The sequence below is a fragment of the Balaenoptera borealis genome (genome assembly GCF_965194805.1).
Source record: "Balaenoptera borealis genome assembly, chromosome: 4".
Classification (NCBI taxonomy): domain Eukaryota; kingdom Metazoa; phylum Chordata; class Mammalia; order Artiodactyla; family Balaenopteridae; genus Balaenoptera; species Balaenoptera borealis.
In genome coordinates, this window is record NC_138861.1 from 36,123,178 (window position 1) to 36,146,716 (window position 23,539).

General features: G+C 38.3%; 1 protein-coding gene across 8 annotated transcripts in view; it reads left to right on the forward strand.

The window, feature by feature from the left end:
* SMAD1 (SMAD family member 1) overlaps positions 1–23,240 on the forward strand; it is an 81,706-nt gene extending 58,466 nt beyond the window's left edge. For all 8 annotated transcript variants that reach the window (XM_082389015.1, XM_082389011.1, XM_082389013.1 and 5 more), the window contains 5 exons: positions 1,252–1,509; positions 4,141–4,257; positions 11,149–11,370; positions 17,204–17,460; positions 21,876–23,240. In XM_082389015.1, coding sequence (XP_082245141.1) covers positions 1,252–1,509; positions 4,141–4,257; positions 11,149–11,370; positions 17,204–17,460; positions 21,876–22,019 — 998 coding nt within the window. In that variant the 3' untranslated portion in view covers positions 22,020–23,240. The remainder of the gene's footprint in view (positions 1–1,251; positions 1,510–4,140; positions 4,258–11,148; positions 11,371–17,203; positions 17,461–21,875) is intronic.
* The last annotated feature ends 299 nt before the right edge of the window (positions 23,241–23,539 follow it).

Here is a 23,539-nt window from a genome sequence, read left to right on the forward strand (position 1 = left end):
TCCTGTAGAAATGGTATCAGTCATGGATAGATTCCCTGGAAAGCCCTCAAAAATCTACTTAATTCCTAATGCCACTAAATATGGTTTCTTTGGGAAAATGTATTCTGAGGCCTAACTCCCAACAACAATAACAGATTTTAAATCTCCTCCTCTCTCCTCCCATGTAGTTTACCAGATGGGTTGTTTTTCTCCTTCCAGCCAAGGCCACAAGAGCAGTAGGGATTCCAAGGACCTTTATTATGGGAAGGAGCCATCTGGTGACCCTGGCAAGAAGCTTAGGATCTAACCCCAGTTAGGGCTCTGGAAACCAGCCTGCCCTTCCCTTTATCATTGCCTTTGTAGTGGCTTTGCCTCTGGAGGTTTCTGGAGGTTGAGGACCATGCTAATTATTAACTCCTTAGGTTCTTAACATACGGAGCTTTTAGGAATGGCTTGAGTTGTTTTATTTCCTTCTCTACTGGTGTGTATGTTTTTTGGCCTTTGTACCTTGAGTATTCATTCAGTTAGCAAAATGTGGATTGTATGACCTGTTTCTTCCTTTGCCTATCAGGTGGTGATAAGGATTACTGAGAAGTGGGTAAATACATTAAGATCCTTAGAGGAAAAATATTCATAAAGTATGACTGCTAGGACACAACATAAAGTCCGTCCCACAAAAAATCATATTTTATCCAATTAACTGTCTTCATTGGCACTTGGATTTTATACAGCTCACTGTATTTACCCTCTCAACTTTATTTACTACACTTCCTTTAGTTTAAAGTGAGTTAATATGTCCATTTAAAGCATTTGTGGTGAATAACTCATAGCATTCAATAAATATTATTAACTCTTAAATGTGAAATCTCATCAGCCAGGGATGTAAACTGGAATTGTCAGTGGCGATATATGTTCCTAGTTGTGCTTTGGTTTTTAGTGAATGAAAAAATTAAGAATAAGGGAACCTTAACATTTTTAACCTAAAAGAATGTATTTTGCAGACTTTCCTTGGGTAGTTTGTCAATGCTGCAGGTCTCAGGCATAGGCCATCAGTGATTCTAAGGAGACCGTAGTTTTTACTGCATTTATTCCTGAGTGAAAAATGTCTTTTCATTTGAATGGTGCTTTTGAGTTGGCAGCCTAACAGTGTTCGAATAATTTGTTGTTACTTACAGATTATGATTCAACTTTATTGTGTTTTATTGTGACGTTATTAACGATTTTCATCATTCTCATTTTTGTCCCTCTTTTCTTTTCTTTCCCTTTTTCCAGTTCTTCCTCCAGTACTGGTTCCAAGACACAGTGAATATAATCCTCAGCACAGCCTCTTAGCTCAGTTCCGGAACTTAGGACAAAATGAGCCTCACATGCCACTCAACGCCACTTTCCCGGATTCTTTCCAGCAACCCAGCAGCCATCCGTTTCCTCATTCTCCCAACAGCAGTTACCCAAACTCTCCTGGGAGCAGCAGTAGCACCTACCCTCACTCTCCGACCAGCTCGGACCCAGGAAGCCCCTTTCAGATGCCAGGTGGGTTGCAGTGTTCAGTGATGTTCTGTGGTCAGATCCAAATTGTCATCACAGCGTTAAGGCGAAGCTAGGTTCCCTGGAATGGAGAGCGCTTTCCAGCCCTGGTACGTGGCACTGCGCCTCTAGAACTCAGGATGCAACTTTGAATGAAAGGGGACTTCTAGCCAAGTAAGCCGGTGTTCTGTTTGTCTGGCGCAGATGCTTGAATACATTTTCATTTTTGATTTTTGAAAGGTTTTAAAACAGCTGCATCCTTCTGGGAGTGGCATAGTTGTTCCAGCCTTTGCGCTTGATAAAAGAAAGAGGAAAAAAAATAGCGTGCTGCACACATTTGCTGTTCCCATGCAAGGAAAAAAAAAACGCTGTCGTAAGTGCAACCTCAGAAAAGATATTTCCTGGGGGATCACACCCCACCACACAACTTAATTAAATTCGTTTAAATGGTGATGTAATCCCAAGAAACATATACTTTAACAACAAAAGACTTGCATCAGGAGTACTGGAAACCATCTGCTTGTTTAACTTAACAAAGACCAAAAAACCATTATCCTTCTTTCTTAGACTTCTCTGGTGGTGTAATGTTTGTCAAATTAAATGATTAATTAGGACATTATATTTTTCGAGTTATAGGTTCATAAGCGAGCACCTCAAAAAGTGATTAGTGCCCAATTTCTTGCCAGCAGACCTCACAAAGGATACGCTAAGCAAAGATACACTTGACATCTATTAACATTGCAGGAAGGGAAAATGAGTGGGCAAGCATGTTTAATGTATCACTTGAAATGTTTTCGGGCAGATTTGAATTCGACAGCAGAGCTGGTATGTCCTCAAAAATTGAAAAGTGGTCCACACTTGATATTCCTATCTTTTATTTATATATTTATTGCTTTTTTACATTTTTAGCCTATTATTTTGCACTGTTTGTTTTTCAGTCGAAAACGGTTTAAGATGAGGGTGAGGGATAGACTTGTTTCAAAATCAAACTAGTATCATCTGGTAATCTGCTATCCACCGCACTCCCTCCTGGACCCGCTGGGTTTGAGGAACAGGTTAGTGGCAAGGAGGTTGTTTCGGAAGGCTGTGTAGCAGTGGCAGACCCAGGGTGGGCCCAAGAGTGAAAAAACTGAAGATTACTGTTTGAATTTACACCTTGTCCCCGGCTGTCAGGGTAATTTAACGCACAGGCCAAGTAGAGGAAATACGGAGCAGAGAAAGCTGAAGGGGTGGGAGGAGGACTTTGTGGGGAGAGCAGAGCATCACCCAGAGTATCTGGTGCCTCCCAGGGACGCTGATGCCTTAAGCCGTTGATGATGTTTTCACCAGCTTGTTTGCAGAAATGGTATTGGATTTGGTCTCAGAGGAGGCTCTTTGTCTTCATTCCTGGCTGGAAGTAAAGCAGAGGCAGTGTTACAGCTGCAGGGAAGAAGCTGAATTTTAAAAAGCTGGGGAAAGGGTGGAAAATACATCCAGATCAGGTCCCCATAGTCCTGTCTTTGTGCTCTGAGGCCTGGCTTGTTAGCACCTGGACGGTAGAAGTGGCCAGGTTGTGATTCAGCTGGAAAGTCAGTCTGGGAAATCTCTTGAGAAACTCTGCAAGAGTAGTGTTAGCTTTTTCTATTTGATGGTTGCCCTGAGTGGTCCAGAGTACCTATCCAAGCTATTGGTGGTTCTTTAAGGTGAAACTTTGTTCCCTGCTCTGTTGTATGTGCTAAGTGGTATGAGGTGGGCTCACCACAGCCCATGAGGAACTTGTTTTTCCATCACAAAGGATTGTTTGTGGGAAATCCTTATTTAAGAAAGCACACGACTTGTGTTAGTGTTCTTTGTTTCAAAAATCACACTGTTTGCCTCTTATTTGCCAGTTAGCTGTGAGCTTTCCAGGAGAAACATGTATGCATATTCTGAAACAGAAGATAGTTGTGACAAACTGATTTCTTTCCTATTATTCTGCTACTAGGGATTTCGAAACTCGTGATTATTTTTTTTTTAATATGGGTACAGAAGATTTTTTTAAAAATTTTATTGGGGTATAGTTGATTTACAACATTGTGTTAGTTTCAGGTGTACAGCAAAGTGAATCTGTTATATATTTAAGTGGGTAGGGAGAAGGTAGTCCTAGCAGATTTCTTGAAGTCATGGGAAATTCACAGTTGGAGTCAGTAAGTTGGCTGTAATGAAACTCAGTTGGTAAATTCCTAAGAGCCCATAGATTTAATGCAAGAGACCCTGAAGCTCCTTTTCTTAAGAAGTCCTGCGTAGCTTTCGAAGGTTTTCCGTCCACCAGGGAAATGATGAAATGCAGAGGTCCTTTTAAAGTGGGTTGGGTGAAAGCATGTTTAAATGCCCTTCTGATTGTTTTAAAATGGCATGATCCTCGGTAGGCAGACAACTTCTAGAACTGGCATATGGTGCTTTCGTCCCACTGAATCTTCACTACAATTGTATAAGATTATTTATTGCATAAGATGGTAGTAATTTTCAAAAAGTGTACACCAAGTCCAGTGCCTGTAGCATCTAATCTTCCGATGGGGAGGTTGAAATGGCAACTTAATCTCTTAAGAATTTCGGCACCGAAGAGAATATATGTTTTAAGCACGTGTGCTTACTAAAGCTTTTTTTCAAATTTTCTAGCCGATACGCCTCCACCTGCTTATCTGCCTCCTGAAGACCCCATGACCCAGGATGGCTCTCAGCCCATGGACACAAATATGATGGCGCCTTCACTGCCCCCAGAAATCAACAGAGGAGGTAAAATGAATTGCTGCTTATTCCCTTTTAGAGTCTGAAGTATATCTGTCCAAGTGTTGCTTTCTCTCACAGATTTTTATTAGTCTTTAAAAAGATAGCTATTTGAAAAAGATAGAGCACTTATAGTAAGAGAAGCTCAATAAAAAGAATTCTTTGGATTACAGATAAGCCTTTTATATGAAGAACAGGCACACTGATTTAACTAATGAAGGCCTAGATATAATTGTGCAGTCATCTGTTTATAACTTCAATACTCAATACTTTTGAATTGGTGATAAAAGAGTATTTTTAAGTGAAAGACAGAGGATGTTGAGGGAGAAAAAAGAACATAAAACTAGAGTTTTCACTGGTGATTTCCAAAATTTATAGTTCATATAACAAGGCTTTCCAAAAGGTTCTTTGGTCGTTGGGATAGATATTCATAAGCCCCATCTATTTTCTAGGCCTCATCTATGTATAGCTGCAGCTGAAACAAACTAATAGCTTTTGTTCCCTTCTCGCTCTATTTATTTGTTTCTTACCTTGTTACAAGAAGGGATGGGAGGCACATGTTTTTCCTATTCTTACCCTGAGGAGCCGACTTCTTTTCCTCTCTAGTAGAGGGTGGGTCTTTGTGATCCCTGGCAGTGTCTGAGAGGAGGATGCATCATTCTGCCAGGTCTGCAGAGGCTTAAGCAAGCAGGGAACTCGGTTAAATAAGCGTTGGGAGAATCCCTGAGCATCTGTAAGAAGTCATGACCACACGTTGAATGAAACTGTCCCCAGGTAACCTCCCCTGGAGGAAAGTGCTTCACTGGCCTGCTCAACAGCGGCAGAGATGGATCATTCAATTTGTATTCATTTAATGCAAATTGAAGTTAAAATGCCATTTCATTACTAGGTATGTCTTATTTATCGCATTCTTATCACTTTTTTAGTAAAGGTCTGGAGATACCTCAGACTTTGTCAGAGTTGCTGATATTTTTTAACTTCTTAAAAGTTGTGGATGAACTCAAAGAACCTTCCTTCAGTGTGCAGTGTAATAAATTGGAATTTACACCTTTTTAATCTATAAACATTTCTTATATCTTTTTTATTGGCTATGTATTTCATCTTTTTTATTAGCTCTGTATTTTGATAATCTCTAGAATATACTCTCAAAAATAAAATTATTAGTTGACAAAGATTTTGGTTGGGGAAAATAACTCCTGTCTCACACATCTTCGGAATGTGTATTTGGGGAACAGAATAGCAGGAGAGAATGGGCACAGCACTGTGAAACAGTTATAAGCCTGTGGACCTGCAGCCATGGTGGCTAAGCCCAAAATGTCTGATTTCAGGAAATAGACCTTTAATTTGCTTTAAAATTTTTCCTTTAAATGGCTTAAAATTCTCTCCTCATTAGAATAAGTTTACACTTAATATTTTCATGAGGACAGGCTATTGGCCTTGTGGTTGTTATACTTTGGTGGTTTTCCTGGAGCAGGGGTCAGCAGACTGCAGCCCACAGGCCACTTCAGCCTGCTGCCTGTTTTTGTAAACAAAGCTTTATTGGGACACAGCTGTGTTCTTTCATTACATATTATCTGTGGCTGCTTTTGCACAGCTAGGGCACAGTTGAATAGGGGCCATAGAGACCACGTGGCCCCCAAGACCTTTCTGGCCTTTTACAGAAAAAAAATTGTCAGCCTCCAACCTGGATGAATAGTCCTGTGAGCAATCCTGATAGCTGATTAAAGCCCTCTCTCGGACTTCCCTGATGGTCCAGTGGTTAAGACTCCGAGCTTCCAGTGCACGGGGTGAACATTTGATCCGTGGTCCGGGAAGTTCCACATGCCGTGCAGCACAGCCGGAAAAAAAAAAAGCCTTCTCTTAATGATGTTGCAGTCTTCCTTAAGATTTGGCACCTGTAAATCACTAAAACTTTGCTCTTTGAAATACAGCTTATTGACATGGGGTAACACTTAGCAAACAGGGAAGATGGTATATGTTTGTGTTCAGCTTACCCGCTTAAGTGTATAAAGCAGTTACTGTATGTGTGGATTTTCTTTTTTTTTTCTTTTTTTCACACACACACACTGTATTTTATTTTTACAAGAGATAAATAGACTGACACCAAGCATTGTACATGGATGACCACAACAAAAGCAACAATGATTGCAATTACCAAACACAAAACACACTCATACTATGTCATAATATTGACATTCAGTCCAGTAATCCTCCACTGTAACAGCTCCTTTACTTTGCAGTGAAAATTGATTTGTATATTCTTTGCCTCTGAGTCCTTGTGGGATTTTTTTTTTTTTAATTCAAACAGAAAGTCACAAAAATTATACTCATCCTCATCAGTTCACTCAGTCCCATGTAATTAATTTTTTTTTCATCTTGCTCTTTTGTTAGCACTTTTATGAGTTCATCAGTTTTTCATTAGAGTTCTGAAAATGCTTATTCATTCAGTTCAGCAGTACAGTCAGTTACCAGAAACCTGTACTTGTCAGAGTCTTTTCCATGAATTTCTTGAAGATGAAACCCTTTTATAGGAACATATTTGCAAAAGCATCAGAGTACACCCAGAACTGTCTGTAAATGACAAAAGACTTAAAAGTGACCACGGTTAAAGATTTGATGAAAGTTCATAATAATGCAGTTGACAAGAAAATTAGTTATTTCTGAGATATACATTTTAAAGTAATATCTAGGATTATGACTTATAACATTATACCAGAACATATAAGATTTTTAGAAATTTCTTGTAATGTCTGAAACATTTATATTAACATATTTCCATACAAATAACCCAATGAAAGTTTAGTATTAGTTGTTTCGTTTGTTTGTTTTTTTATACTGCAGGTTCTTATTAGTCATCAATTTTATACACATCAGTGTATACATGTCAATCCCAATCGCCCAATTCAGCACACCACCATCACCACCCCACCACCACTTTCCCCCCTTGGTGTCCATATGTCTGTTCTCTACATCTGTGCCTCAACTTCTGCCCTGCAAACCGGCTCATCTGTACCATTTTTCTAGGTTCCACATACATGAGTTAATATACGATATTTGTTTTTCTCTTTCTGACTTACTTCACTCTGTATGACAGTCTCTAGATCCATCCACGTCTCAACAAATGACTCAATTTCGTTCCTTTTTATGGCTGAGTAATATTCCATTGTATATATGTACCACAACTTCTTTATCCATTCGTCTGTTGATGGGCATTTAGGTTGCTTCCATGACCTGGCTATTGTAAATAGTGCTGCAATGAACATTCGGGTGCATGTGTCTTTTTGAATTATGGTTTTCTCTGGGTATATGCCCAGTAGTGGGATTGCTGGGTCATATGGTAATTCTATTTTTAGTTTTTTAAGGAACCTCCATATTGTTCTCCATAGTGGCTGTATCAATTTACATTCCCACCAACAGTGCAAGAGGGTTCCCTTTTCTCCACACCCTCTCCAGCATTTGTTGTTTGTAGATTTTCTGATGATGCCCATTCTAACTGGTGTGAGGTGATACCTCATTGTAGTTTTGATTTGCATTTCTCTAATAATTAGTGATGTTGAGCATCTTTTCATGTGCTTCGTGGCCGTCTGTATGTCTTCTTTGGAGAAATGTCTATTTAGGTCTTCTGCCCGTTTTTGGATTAGGGTGTTTGTTTCTTTAATATTGAGCTGAATGAGCTGTTTATATATTTTGGAGATTAATCCTTTGTCCGTTGATGCGTTTGCAAATATTTTCTCCCATTCTGAGGGTTGTCTTTTCGTCTTGTTTATGGTTTCCTTTGCTGTGCAAAAGCTTTGAAGTTTCATTAGGTCCCATTTGTTTGTTTTTGTTTTTATTTCCATTACTCTAGGAGGTGGATCAAAAAAGATCTGGCTGTGATTTATGTCAAAGAGTGTTCTTCCTATATTTTCCTCTAATAGTTTTATAGTGTCCAGTCTTACATTTAGGTCTCTAATCCATTTTGAGTTTATCTTTGTGTATGGTGTTAGGGAGTATTCTAATTTCATTCTTTTACATGTAGCTGTCCAGTTTTCCCAGCACCACTTATTGAAGAGACTGTCTTTTCTCCATTGTATATCTTTGCCTCCTTTGTCATAGATTAGTTGACCATAGGTGCGTGGGTTTATCTCTGGGCTTTCTATCTTGTTCCTTTGATCTATGTTTCTGTTTTTGTGCCAGTACCATATTGTCTTGATTACTGTAGCTTTGTAGTATAGTCTGAAGTCAGGGAGTCTGATTCCTCCAGCTCCGTTTTTTCCCCTCAAGACTGCTTTGGCTATTCGGGGTCTTTTGTATCTCCATACAAATTTTAAGATGATTTGTTCTAGTTCCATTAAAAATGCCATTGGTAATTTGATAGAGATTGCATTGAATCTGTAGATTGCTTTGGGTAGTATAGTCATTTTCACAATGTTGATTCTTCCAATCCAAGAACATGGTATATCTCTCCATCTGTTGGTATCATCTTTAATTTTTTTCATCTGTGTCTTATAGTTTTCTGCATACAGGTCTTTTGTCTCCCTAGGTAGGTTTATTCCTAGGTATTTTATTCTTTATGTTGCAATGGTAAATGGGAGTGTTTCTATAATTTCTCTTTCAGATTTTTCATCATTAGTGTATAGGAATGCAAGAGATTTCTGTGCATTAATTTTGTATCCTGCAACTTTACCATATTCATTAATTAGCTCTAGCAGTTTTCTGGTGACAGTTTTAGGATTCTCTATGTATAGTATCATGTCATCTGCAAACAGTGACAGTTTTACTTCTTCTTTTCCAATTTGTATTCCTTTTATTTCTTTTTCTTCTCTGATTGCCATGGCTAGGACTTCCAGAACTATGTTGAATAATAGTGGTGAGAGTGGACATCCTTGTCTCGTTCCTGATCTTAGAGGAAATGCTTTCAGTTTTTCACTGTTGAGAATGATGTTTGCTGTGGGTTTGTCATATATGGTCTTTATTATGTTGAGGTAGGTTCCCTCTATGCCCACTTTCTGGAGAGTTTTTATCATAAATGGGTGTTGAATTTTGTCAAAAGCTTTTTCTGCATCTATTGAGATGATCATATGGTTTTTATTCTTCAATTTGTTAATATGGTGTATCACATTGACTGATTTGCATATATTGAAGAATCCTTGCATCCCTGGGATAAATCCCACTTGATCATGGTGTATGATCCTTTTAATGTGTTGTTGGATTCTGTTTGCTAGTATTTTGTTGAGGATTTTTGCATCTATATTCATCAGTGATATTGGCTGTAATTTTCTTTTCTGGTAGTGTCTTTGTCTGGTTTTGGTACCAGGGTGATGGTGGCCTCATAGAATGAGTTTGGGAGTGTTCCTTCCTCTGCAATTTTTTGGAAGAGTTTGAGAAGGATGGGTGTTAGCTCTTCTCTAAATGTTTGATAGAATTCACCTGTGAAGCCATCTGGTCCTGGACTTTTGTTTGTTGGAAGATTTTTAATCACAGTTTCAATTTCATTACTTGTGAGTGGTCTGTTCATATTTTCTGTTTCTTCTTGGTTCAGTCTTGGAAGGTTATACCTTTCTAAGAATTTGTCCATTTCTTCCAGGTTGTCCGTTTTATTGGCATAAAGTTGCTTGTAGTAGTCTCTTAGGATGCTTTGTATTTCTGCAGTGTCTGTTGTAACTTCTCCTTTTTCATTTCTGATTTTATTGATTTGAGTCCTCTCCCTCTTTTTCTTGATGAGTCTGGCTAATGGCTTATCAATTTTGTTTATCTTCTCAAAGAACCAGCTTTTAGTTTTATTGATCTTTGCTATTGTTTGTGTGGATTTTCTTAATGATCATTTTCCTTATTTTCTTTACCAAATTCTACAGTAAAGCTCATTTTAATATTCGTGGAGGTTGATGTTAAGAACACAGAGGTCATTCTCCCTTAACAGTTAGAGTTCGTGCTTCCAATGTGGATTTTCTCTTTTTTTTTTTTTTTTTTTTTTAAGATTGTACACTCAAGTCTTCATAAACCTCAGATCATTGCATATTGGCATACTAGATATATATGCTTTGTATTCCTGGAATTGCTAAAGCAGTGGTATAAGAGGTTTTACTACAGAAGGAACTTATCTTTAGAACTTTTTAGTTGCAAATGTTTAGAAGCATGTTCTGTTTGGAGATTTGTTAGTCTTAAGAGATTTGACTTAACAAGCTGCATCCTGTCAGTAAAGTTGGGTAATTTCCATTGTTGGCCCATTCTGGGAATGGAGAGACAAAACACACCTGCTCTGCATGACTTAAAGCAAATATAAGGAAGTTAGCATGAAATCTGGATGAGAGAGATATGATTCATCCTGTAAGAATGGCCAGCTGGCAGGATTTCTTCCTGAGCTTGAGGACTGGAGCAAAGCTGTAGCTGTGAGAGTTATTGGCAACCGAATGTGAAGTAAGGTAACTTCTTATCAATAATTAGAAACTGATTTTCATTGCTTTGAAAAAGCGTCGGCATACTGAGGCGTTGTCCAAAGTAATTCCTCTTTGTGCCAGCACCTTTGGCATATTTCCTGTCCTCTATTGTTCTCTCCGCACTTGTTTTTTCACTTGCCACTTGTTGCGTTTCTGTAGATGGTGAGCCAGGGTCAGTGGTGGGGTCATTTCCATTTTGGTGAATTACAGAGCGTTCAGCACAGGCTGCTCGTGTGCTTGCTTAGCCAGTGTCTCGGTTATCTGATAGCCATTGGAGAAAATATCTTCCAGTGAAAGGTGAATGTCGTCGCACTTAGCAAGGAGTACCTGCTTCCGCGGTCAGAGATAAACTCTATACATTATAATAGCAGTGGCTTTTTCACATCTTCATTCCACGACCCTGAGCCAACTTCACGACACAGTTTCAGTTTTTGAGAGCCCAGGGCACTCACCATGGTTGACTCTAAGCTTTTCTTTCTTAAAGATGTTCAAGCAGTTGCTTACGAGGAACCAAAACACTGGTGCTCTATTGTCTACTACGAGCTCAATAATCGTGTGGGCGAAGCTTTCCATGCCTCCTCCACGAGCGTGCTGGTGGACGGTTTCACCGATCCTTCCAACAACAAGAACCGTTTCTGCCTTGGGCTGCTCTCCAATGTCAACCGGAATTCCACGATCGAAAACACTAGGCGACATATCGGGAAAGGTGAGTTTTCACTGGAACCTCTCTCAAATGTTTGTCTGCCGTGTCCCTCTTCCCCCAGAACTCACCAGTCGTTCCTGGAGTCAATACCAGATGATGTACACTTGCCGCTACGGTTTGTAAATATTTTTTCAATTCGTATTATCAGGAAGTTCTTCATTTTCCAATCAGCAATTTTTGTGGTTTGCTGACTCGTAATAATTATAGCTGGAATAGTGATTTGGTGTCTGGGGACACCAGTCTATCACGTGTTTTGCCAAAGAATGAAATAGCTGTCAAAAAATTCTTTACAACCTAAAACTAAAAGCAAAAAGCAAATGAAAACAAGTAAACTGAGTTTATTTCAAATGAATACCATAACTCACTGGGGAAATAAAAAAGAACTAATTCAAAATAACTTATGAATATATAGTATTTGGCTACAGAACCCCAGCCTGAGCCAGGTAAGGTAGAGCGACTGCAAACAAATCCTGAACTCTTTTTGGTAGACTTGATTATTTAGTGGCAGTATGAAGGAGACAGTTATGAAATTTTAAGGTGTATTATAATATTAAGCAAATGACTAAATGTGTGGTGGTTGTGGGAAACCTGGGTTTTCACTGTGGAATAAGAAGAGACATACAAGTGTGGAGGAGGGTAAAAAATAAACCCTGTGGAGGTATCAGTGTGAGATCGTGATTTTAATAATGTGTATATGCATGTTTATGTCCTCCTGTACACATGTATGTATGCACGTGTCTGAAGGCATATGTAGATGTGTCTGCATGCATATAGTTTCTGATCTGTCTGCTGAGAGGGCCAAGAGGCAAAGATACCCAGTAGTAATAAGCACATACAATGCTCAGACCATCATCTCTTAACTCTGTGGCTGCTAAGAGGAACTGGGGCTTTTGGAGAAAGGGCTGACTGCAAGGCTGGGACAGGTAGACGCAAGATGAGCCGAAACATTCTGTTATGTCCGGAAGTAAACAAATACGTATGCACATGATGGAGGCATTTCCCAGGAGCCAACTTGGAGGGGCTTCCACTGGCCAACTCTGGGACAGTTCGAGTGCCAAAATAATTAAATACAGTAGTGAGTTTTAAACCACTGGAAAACCATAGTAATTCATAAGTCCATGCCGATAACCGATAAATAAATGAATGGGGGAGGCTGACTGGTAAATGCAGAGTGAGTTGGTGGAGTTAGAAAGTCCCCATTTTGCAGCCATCAGGCAAGAATAGTCAGTGATGCTAAATACAGAGAGAATTTTTTATGAGAATCAGGATATTTTCATGGTCTTTAAGTATCTCCTCCCAGGCTGCCTATTACTGACATGGGAGAATAAAAATCAGTAACTATTTAGTGGAGAAATTGGACAACATCTTGACTAGGCGATGAGAATTATCATCGCCAGTGAGAGGCAGATGGAGGTCGTGAACCTCCAGCTGTGGTGCTCTGAGGAGGGAGTAACGTCACCTACACAGAAATCCAGCTGAGCATGCAGATCCGAATCGAATCTCAGGGTGCCTTCAGATAGACCCCAGACACAAAGGGTGAAGAGGGACTGCCTGTGTTCTTCCAAAATACTGATGTCGAAAGACAAAGGTGTGAGAATGTTCCACATTAAAACAGCTAAAGAAACACGACAGCTCTATGTAATAATCTGCCCCTGGACGTGATCCTGCAGCAAACAGGGGGAAATACTACAAAGAGCATTACTGGGCTCAGCAGACAGAATTAGAATATGAGTGGTAGATAAGATAAAAGTATTACATCAGTGTTAAATGCAGTGGCATTGCTGCTTATGCTGTGGCTTGCAAGAGAAGACCCCTATTCTTAGGAAATACACACTTAAGTATGTAGGGGTAAAGGACCATGATGAAATGGTTCAGGAGGAAATTATATATGTATCTCATGTTTATAGATAGAGATATCTCTCCACCTAAAACAATCCTGTGTCCGAATGTATACACATATGTACCTGTGTGTGTGTATATGAGGGTGTGTGTGGAAGCATAGAGAGGACGGAGGGACCCTTGATGAAGCGTATGGAGTGAACTGTCCCAACAGGTGAATCTGGAGAATGGTTGTGTGGGTGATCTTTGTTCTGTTTTTCTTTGTTGTTTGTTCTATTTCTGTAAGTTTTGAAATTATTTCCAGAGTAAAAGTTTTTTTAAATGACCTACTATGAAATTTAGACCAAATTAAAAGGTTATTCAATAGGTGCTTAAAAGACATTTGAGATGAAGTTTAACATTGAATCCTGGAAACAAAAACAACAACTCTTAAAACAGGAACTGAAAAAAAAAACAAACAAAAACAGGAACTGATAGATAATTCCTTAGTATGCTTAAGGAAAAAAAATAAGCCTAAATTACACATCTAATGATGAAATGTCAGAACTCAGGTTCATATCGTATGGGTATCTTTCTGTGGTCTGTAAACCCCTGAAATTGTATATAAACACAATTTTGCATACATTTGGGACAGAGGGACAGTTTTCATTATATTCTAAAGTTGACCATTACTCCAACGTAGTAAAAAGCCATTGTACTCTGGAACATTCCTATTAACAATTAGGAAGAAAATAAGGATTCTGGGAATGCTGTTATTTCAAATTGTTCCAGATGCCTCGACTCTATTTTTATAAATTATGTGTCAGTTTTCTTTAATCTGGCAATAACCAGTTAGAAAATATAATGGAGAGGAAAATTACATTCTGAGTAGCAACAGAATGCATAAATAATCTGAACCAGCAATATATGAGAATTATGTAAAGAAAACCAAATTTCACTGAGAGCGAAAGAAAATTTGAGTAATAAATAGGTAGTCTGTGTTCCTTAAAGAAAAGGCTTAATATTGTGAGAACATTTTAAGGATATTCATTCTTCCTAATTTAATTCATAGTTTAAACAATCCATGTCAGAATCACAATGTTTTGTTTTTTGAAAGTTGGAAGATGTATTCTGCATATTACCCAGAAGGATAAATAAGTGAAAATAGCTAAATTTTTTAATGGAAGAGTAAAGAAAAAATTCTCAAGGTGAGGATTAATGAAAGATTATGAAACTACAATTAAATCGGTGTGTAGACAAAACAATAGAATAAAGTAAACTCAGACTATACTGTATTTAAAAATTTAATGTATGATAAGTGAAGCATAACAAATTAGTAGAGTCTTCCAGTGGTCCTGCAATAACAAAGTTAGCTTTGGGGTGAGGCTGGGGGTAGAAACCCTGATGACCTCATTCCACATATGCAAGTGGATTATTGAGTTGAATTATTTTTTAAGGCAAGCTGTTGAAAAGCTAGAAGAACATATATTGATCAAGAGTGGCAGAGATTTGGACTTCCCTGGTGACGCAGTGGTTGGGAGTCCACCTGCCAATGCAGGAGACACGGGTTCGATCCCTGGTCCGGGAGGATCCCACGTGCTGCGGAGCGGCTGAGTCCGCGTGCCATAACTACTCCACAATAAGCCCATGCACCGCAATGAAGAGTGGCCCCTGCTCTCCGCAACTGGAGAAAAGCCTGCACGCGACAGCGAAGACCCAACGCAGACAAAAATTAAATAAATTTAAAAAAAAAAAGATGAGATAGACTGGAAAATGCTTTAAAAAAAAAAAAGTGGCAGAGATTTCCTAAGCTTAAAAAGCAACAGAAAGATTGCAAGAGATTTGTCTACTTAAAGATTTCAAACTTCTGTAGGTTAAAGAAAAACGATACCGTGAACAAAATTAAAAGACAAAGGACTAATGGGGAAACAAATAAGAAATAAATTATATCTTTTCTATATGCGCAGCTCATTAAAAAAATAATAAAAATACTAGAACCCCAGAGGAATAAATAAGTAAGAAATATGAACAGTAAATCCCTAAGAGAAACACAGATGGCTAGTAAACAGAGGAGAGCATATCAAGGCTCATGTGCAAATTAAAACAATATTGTTTTCCAGCTATAAATTAGGGGAATTTCCTTGTTGTTTTAAACTCAGACTCAGTACTGGCGCAGGTGAAGTGAGAAAGGCACTCATCTGCTGCTGGAGAGAGTGTATATTGATACAAGCACTCTGGCAAAGTGAATCAAGAGCCTTCGATCCAATGACTTAACTTCCAGGAATCGCTCCTAACGATATTATCAAAAATTATGCTGAGACATTGATCATGGCATCGTTATCACAGCAGAAAATTAGTATCAACAGAATGGTCCAATAATGGGAGAATCCTTTAAATAAATTGTTGTAGTCATTCAATGGTGGAGATATGTTAAATGTTTGCAAAGAAAGTTTAATGATACTCAAGACCGAATACGATGTGTATTCACAGTTATTGCCTCTGGGCCACTAAAGGAGTGATAATGTTTTCTGCTTCTTTATATTTTGCTTTACTTTCTAAATTTTCTAAAATGAAAATTCCTCATTTTTATAATCAGGAAAAAAGTAGCAAACACACACACCCTTAAACTGTTTTCTCTACATCAGACAGAAAAATGGGCTTCTGCTCCAGCGGCTATTTACTTGTTACAGCAGTCTTAGCCATTGTGTATATCTATCAACACAGCACATAGTATTTTTTTTTCCATTTTTCTAAAATACTTCAGTTCACTCAAATCATGACAGCCCTGTAGACACAGCCAGCAGCTCAACTTGCATTTTTTTTCCTTCTTTCTTTTTTTAATATCTTTATTGGAGAATAGTTGCTTTCTACTGTTGTGTTAGTTTATGCTGTACAACAAAGTGAATCAGCTTTACGTATACATATATCCCCATATCCCCTCCCTCTTGCGTCTCCCTCCCACCCTCCCTATCCCACCCCTCTAGGTGGTCACAGATCACTGAGCTGATCTCCCTGTGCTATGCAGCAGCTTCCCACTGACCATCCATTTTACATTTGGTAGTGTATATATGTCAGTGCTACTCTCTCACTTCGTCCCAGCTTCCCTTTCCCCCCACTGTGTCCTCAGGTCCGTTCTCTACGTCTGCGTCTTTATTCCTGCCCTGCCCCTAGGTTCATCAGTACTGTTTTTTTTGGATTCTATATATGAGCACATAGTATTTTGGATGAGACAGTAGTTCTAGCATTGACTAAGCCTTGCCAGAGTTACCTGCAAGGTCCATCACTGAAAGCCACATGGGATGTGACTCTGTTTGCTGGGTGGCCTATAATGGTGTGGGGTTTTGTCAGAGTGGTTTTTTCCCCTTTCATTTTTTTTAAAGGCTGGGTAAGATCAGTTTCCTACACTCCTGGCACTCTAGGTCTCACAGGAAGAAGTTTGGAGCAGATAATAGTAGAGTGAGATCAGATTCCACACAGTACGAATTATTTTTTCTAGGTTTTTTTTTTTTTTCCTGGACCTTACATCTTACACTTCTCAGCAATACTTCCTCCACCTGTGGTTTTCTAGTTCTTTTACTCCTCTCCATCCTCCCTTCCCCTACCCTAAAATTTTTCAAAAAGCTTAGCTGCAAAATAAATACAAGAGAGCTTATGTAACGAATATGCGTAGGATCCCATAGTCAAGTTCAGCTTTATTGTGCTATGTTTTTAAAGTGAGAATTTGCTCTCAATCCATGGCCAAATAGGCATTAAATGCTTTTCAAAATGAAATTGCTGCACTGTTACTTATTTTTAAGAGACTTTGTTGTGTTATTTCCTGCAACCTTCTAGACATGCATGTTGACATATGGACATTGTATTAACTAATACAGTTAACTAAGATTTTATCAATTGTGCAAGACTTGGAGAATGTCTGTTTATCGAATCAACCATGTAAATTTACATTCTGAAGCTACATGGATGCTTTTCAGCTGTGAAAAGCGATAATGACCACACTCTATGCTTTGTCTCCCTGCAGGAGTTCATCTTTATTATGTCGGAGGCGAGGTATATGCCGAATGCCTCAGTGACAGCAGTATCTTTGTGCAAAGTCGGAACTGCAACTACCATCACGGATTTCATCCCACTACTGTTTGCAAGATCCCTAGTGGGTGTAGTTTGAAAATTTTTAACAACCAAGAATTTGCTCAGTTACTGGCACAGTCTGTGAACCATGGCTTCGAGACAGTCTATGAGCTCACAAAAATGTGTACTATTCGCATGAGCTTTGTGAAGGTAAGTGATCTCTGATTCCTCTGGTCAGGGTTTAACGCACTTCCATGTTATATGTAAATCTATATCCTCTTGATATGTGTCCATAGACACCAACTTATTATCTAGACATTTTTAACCTTTAACGTGGATGTCAACTATGAGGAAAGTATCATTGGAATATAGGAGTGTTTGTGTTAAATGTTAGTAGTAGCAGGCTTTAATAACTTTTCCTTATTCAAGTAGCACTATTTTAGCTATTGTAATACTATTAGAATATGTTATGTATATATATAAAGTATATGCTTTAAATGCATGGTTGTCTTATGAGATCCGTTCTTTTTCTTTTTTTGTTTATTTATTTTTTGGCCGTGCCGCGTGGCTTCAGGGATCTTAGTTCCCTGACTAGGGGTTGAACCTTCGCCGTAGGCAGTGACAGTGCGGAGTCCTAACCCCTGGGCCGCCAGGGAATTCCCAGAGATCAGTTCTATAAACACACCCCTCTTTTTTTTTTTAATGCTATGCTTGTTAGTACTTTTAGGATTGTTGTTTCAACAGTAAGCAAGTGGTCTTTTTTGTGTGTGAAAGTAAAAGTTCATCACACTGGGATTTATTTTTGATTGGTCAGTTTTTTAGTGGTTCAAGTAAAGCTTGTGATTTTCTGGGGTTTTTTTCCCAGAAAACAATAATTTATTCTCAGGTACATATGTATGGGTGGGCAAGGGATGCACTAATCTAGTATGAGTGCCACTGGGGGTGGCTCTGTCCCATATGACACTCATCCTTTTTTTTTTTTAATACATCTTTATTAGAGTATAACTGCTTTACACTGTTGTGTTAGTTTCTGCTGTATAACAAAGTGAATCAGCTATACGTATACATATACCCCCATATCCCCTCCCTCTTGCGTCTTCCTCCCTCCCACCCTCCCTATCCCACCCCTCTAGGTGGTCACAAAGCACCGAGCTGATCTCCCTGTGCTATGCAGCTGCTTCCCACTAGCTATCTGTTTCACATTTGGTAGTGTATATATGGCAAGGCTACTCTCTCAGTACATCCCAGCCTCCCCGTCCCCCGATTTTCTTATATTCAAGAGTTAATAAGGCCCTTGCCTCAGCGCTAGGATCGTGCTCTGAGGTTCGAGGAGGGTGAAGGTTACAGACATTGCTCACAAGAATTGATCTCTTTTTTGCCTCCTCTTCTGCCTCTGAGAAATAAAAAGTTTTAAGATGCCATCGAAATGGAAAAAAGAAACTCATATGTCTGATTAAATTTATGAGTCAGAAACTTATTCTAGTGGCTGACTGACTTGGCTCTGAATCCTCAAAGATAGATTTTCCTCCTCTGTTACTCTGAGAAACAAAACTAATTATATATTTGGGCGAGGCAATCACCTTTCATATCCTCTCTTCAGAAGCTCACAGAACTTGTTGTTAAACCTGTTCTGTGATGTATTTATTACAGAGGGTAACTTTGGAACCTTACTTTGTTATTCATCCTTTACGTCAAAGATATCTTTCCCTGAATATCATTTTTTCCCTACTTCTTTGAGTCACATTAGCAGATTTTCAGTGTGTTTTCTTAGTGTTTGTTTTCTTGAAACACAATTCAACAGTTTCTTATAGCTGAGTCCGGAACCTTTTTAGTATTGAAGGAGGGTTTTTTTTTTTACCTTTTAAAGAGGTTTACCTATATACTATGTACCTATGAGACTACAAAGAGCTTTCTCATCCATTATTAATGTACACTGTTTAATTTTTGACTTAGCATTTTGACTGAAATGAATTTTAAAATGAGAACAGTGACTTGCCAGCATTGTTTTTGTTTGTTGTTTTTATTGATATGGAGGAAAGAAGACCTCTTGAGAGTCAGGAGATCCAGGTTCTAGTTCTGTGTGTGTGATTAAGGCCCTGGGATTCCTTCCTGATCCCCACTTTCATTATCTTTAAAATGGGTGGCTGCATTTGGGGAACTGTGGTGATCATTACTGAGGTCCCTTGATAAGTCTGTTGTCACTGAAGGACCACTCTAGGAGAATTTATGACCCTAATGCTCCAATTGGCTTTCTCCTCAAACTTCTTTCTTATGGATTATACCCAATCAATTTTAATGATATTACTTTTACACATTTTTAATTACTGACTTTTACACAAGTAAAAACCACCATTACGCTGATAAAAAGTGTTTATAATGCAAAGATATGCATTAAAAATGTATTAGATTTCATTTATTCAGCGAACATTTTTAGCACCATTCCAGAGAATTAATACAAAGATGAAAAAGCACCTAAAGTCTCTAGCTTCAAGATGCTGATGGCCCAGTCTGTGTTTAATTATAATATAAAGTGGTAAGTATTGGAATGAAGGGTTATACAGGCTATAATGGACATAGCTAGGAAGCTGGATTTGGAGAGTTAAAGATAAACATCTTATTTTAAACCCCCTGCTGACGTGATAAAGGGCAGCTACTTTATTACACGTTAGCAACAAAAAATTTGCACATGGTACAACATTGTTCTTTATTAACATAAGGACTGCATACTTTGCCTTCTCACACTTAGCATCTTAGAGAAAGGATATAGAACGTTTTACTAATATTAATAGCCAATTTTGTACTATTTTTTAAAGATGATCATTTTTGGACTTTAATATAAAACATACTTTATAAATTATTTGCACAGTAAACTCCACATATCTGAAAAATCCAAGTCATTTCAGCTGAACAAGTGTTTCTAGAGCTTCTGCTTTGTGCCAGTCACTGTGCTAGATGTTTGAAATCAAAGATAAATAAGATTCTGCCTTCAAAGAACTTCCTATCTAATGTAGGAAACATGCACATACATCTTTTGATTAAACTTAGCAGTTTGTTGATACATGGACAAATGCTTGGATGTTTATACATGTTCATGTATCACAACTTTCTCCTGAAAGTTCTGATATTCAGATACATTTCTTGAAATTCCTGGGGTAGGTAGATAGCAGAGATAAATAGAACCTGGCCTTCTCTGACATCCCTCAGGAAACAAGGTTTATCAGGACCTTGTATGCCATCGTCCACCATACCAGTGAGGTTTTGATCTTTGCAATGGCGAAACTATTTTCCTCTTTTGTACAGGGACTTGCTTCTGTCAGCTTTCATGTCCTAATTCAGTAATCCTGAAGATGCCTGGCAAGCTACCCTCTTGTACAGATGATTCCAGGCAATGGTTAGGTGTTACTAATAGATTCAAGACTGGCTAGGTGTTACTAATAGAGTCAAGACAATGGTTAGGTGTTACTAATAGATTCAAGACAATGGCTAGGTGTTACTAATAGATTCAAGACAGTGGCTAGGTGTTACTAATAGATTCAAGACAATGGCTAGGTGTTACTAATAGATTCAAGACCGTGCTTAGGTGTTACTAATAGATTCAAGACAGTGGCTAGGTGTTACTAAGAGATTCAAGACAATGGCTAGGTGTTACTAATAGATTCAAGACTGGCTAGGTGTTACTAATACAATCAAGACAATGGTTAGGTGTTACTAATATTTTCAAGACAGTGGTTCGGTGTTACTAATAGATTCAAAACAGTGGTTAGGTGTTACTAATAGATTCAAGACAGTGGCTAGGTGTTACTAAGAGATTCAAGACCGTGCTTAGGTGTTACTAAGAGATTCAAGACAGTGGCTAGGTGTTACTAAGAGATTCAAGACAGTGGCTAGGTGTTACTAATAGATTCAAGACTGGCTAGGTGTTACTAATAGAGTCAAGACAATGGTTAGGTGTTACTAATAGATTCAAGACAGTGGTTAGGTGTTACTAATAGATTCAAGACAGTGGTTAGGTGTTACTAATAGATTCAAGACAGTGGTTAGGTGTTGCTAATAGATTCAAGACAATGGTTAGGTGTTGCTAATAGATTCAAGACAGTGGCTAGGTGTTACTAATAGATTCAAGACAATGGTTAGGTGTTACTAATAGATTTTTGGATACTTACGTGCTCCTGCCAGTTTTGCTTAGCGATTGAAAGGTCAAGCTCTGTGTTTATAGAGACTTCAGTGGCTAAAATAGGAAGAAACAGAATGTCAATTTGTCTTACATACCTTTTTCCTTATTTTCTTGATGGTGAATTGAGAATTTAACAACATCTGTCACAATATTATCGGTGAGATAATGGGCAATAAAAATGAAAGTTAGAAAATGTCTTCATTACAACAGCCTTATAATGTAGTTTAAAACTTTCATTCCCCAAGACCAGTACTTCTTAATCTGGAATCCATGTATGGACTTCGGGGAGCTGTGAAATTGCCTGCCAAATCATGTGTGCACATTTGTGCACGTTTGTCTTGTGGAGAGAACCAGATCTTTAATCGGAGTGTCTGACTGTGTGAGCTCTTTTTACTTCATAAGTTTAACCACTGAGTCAAACAAGTTAAATGACCTCCAATGTTGTTTCTAGGGTTGGGGAGCAGAATATCACCGCCAAGATGTTACTAGCACCCCCTGCTGGATTGAGATCCATCTGCATGGCCCCCTCCAGTGGCTGGATAAAGTTCTTACCCAGATGGGTTCACCTCATAATCCTATTTCATCTGTGTCTTAAAACGGCCTCGGGCTTCTGCCTCTTGAAAACTATTGAGCCTTGCATGTACTTGAAGGATGGATGAGTCAGACACCATCTGAACTGACAAAGGAGCCTTGATAATACTTGACCTCTGTGACCAACTGTTGGATTCAGAAATTTAAAAACCTGGGTAACATACTGTTGATATCAAGAACCTGTTTAGTTTACATTGTAACATTCTATTGTAAAATCAACTAAAATGCATACTTTTAGCAGGACTTCGTGTATAGTTAAAGGAGAGGTGGCCAAGCCAGGGACAAATCATCTATTGGAAAAACAGTCCTAAGAGAGATTCTGTTGTGTTTGGCACTTTAAGGTCATCGTTTGGCAGAAGCTGAGCATTAATAGTCTTTCTGACGTGTGTTTTTATCAGGTTTAGAGCCCATGCGGAGTCTTCTTGCATGGGTTTTCATAATATTTTAAAACTATTTGTTTAGTAATGGTTTTTGTTTGTTCGTTTTTTTTAAGTAAAGGTTAATCTTGGTGATATACATAGTAATCTTTCTAAAATTGTATGCTGACCATAATGCTGTCAGAATAATGTTAGGCATATGCTCTTTGCTAAATATATATGTACAGAATATTTGGAAGTTAAGAATTGATTAGACTAGTGGATTTAGGAGTATTGGAGGGGGTGGGGGGGAGAGGGAAATGACAAATGTAGAATATACTGTAAAAATTCAGTTTGTTGCTTTAAAGAAACAAACTGATGTCTGAATTTTGCTGTGTTTCAATTTTTTAGAGATTTTATCCTACCTTTTTTTTTTTTTTTTTTTTTCCATCTTCTATCCCATCCTCTCCAAAAAACAGTTATGCAGCTGGTTAATTCATATAACTGTGAGAGCAAATGAATAATTCCTGCTATTCTGAAATTGACTGCCTGTATGTTTCAGTACCAGTTGTATGGAGTGCTTGAATTTAATAAGGAGTTTTTATGGAGTTTACAGTACAGAAATAGGCTTTAATTTTCAGGTGAATTGTTTGCCAAACCTAGTAACTCTGTTAAATATTTGGAGGATTTAAGGAACATCTCAGTTTAAATCCATTTCAAACTTAAGTTTTTTTGTACTATGTTTGGTTTTATTTTTCTTCTGCTAATCTTTTATATTCACTTACGCTCTCGTACATTGAGTACTTTTATTCCAAAACTAGTGGGTTTTCTCTACTGGAAATTTTAAATAAACCTGTCATTATTGCTTACTTTGATTAAAAATTTGTTGTTTCCTTTCTTCACGCACAAGATTTTAAGATTAATAAAGTTCACCACTCTCTTGAGAGATTTTTCTCAAATATTCTTTGCCAAACATAACACACTAGATGACTGAAAACCTAAATTGCAGAGACAGGGAGACTGAATCATGAAAAGAGCAGAATCCCTTTAAATCAGAAAAGAAAGGACATACGGAACTTGAAAAATTAAGGAAAAGCTAACTTGCACAACCTGGAATTGCAGACCTAAACGTACAGGCTTTCTCGTGTGAGCAGGGTCAGCCGCAGCC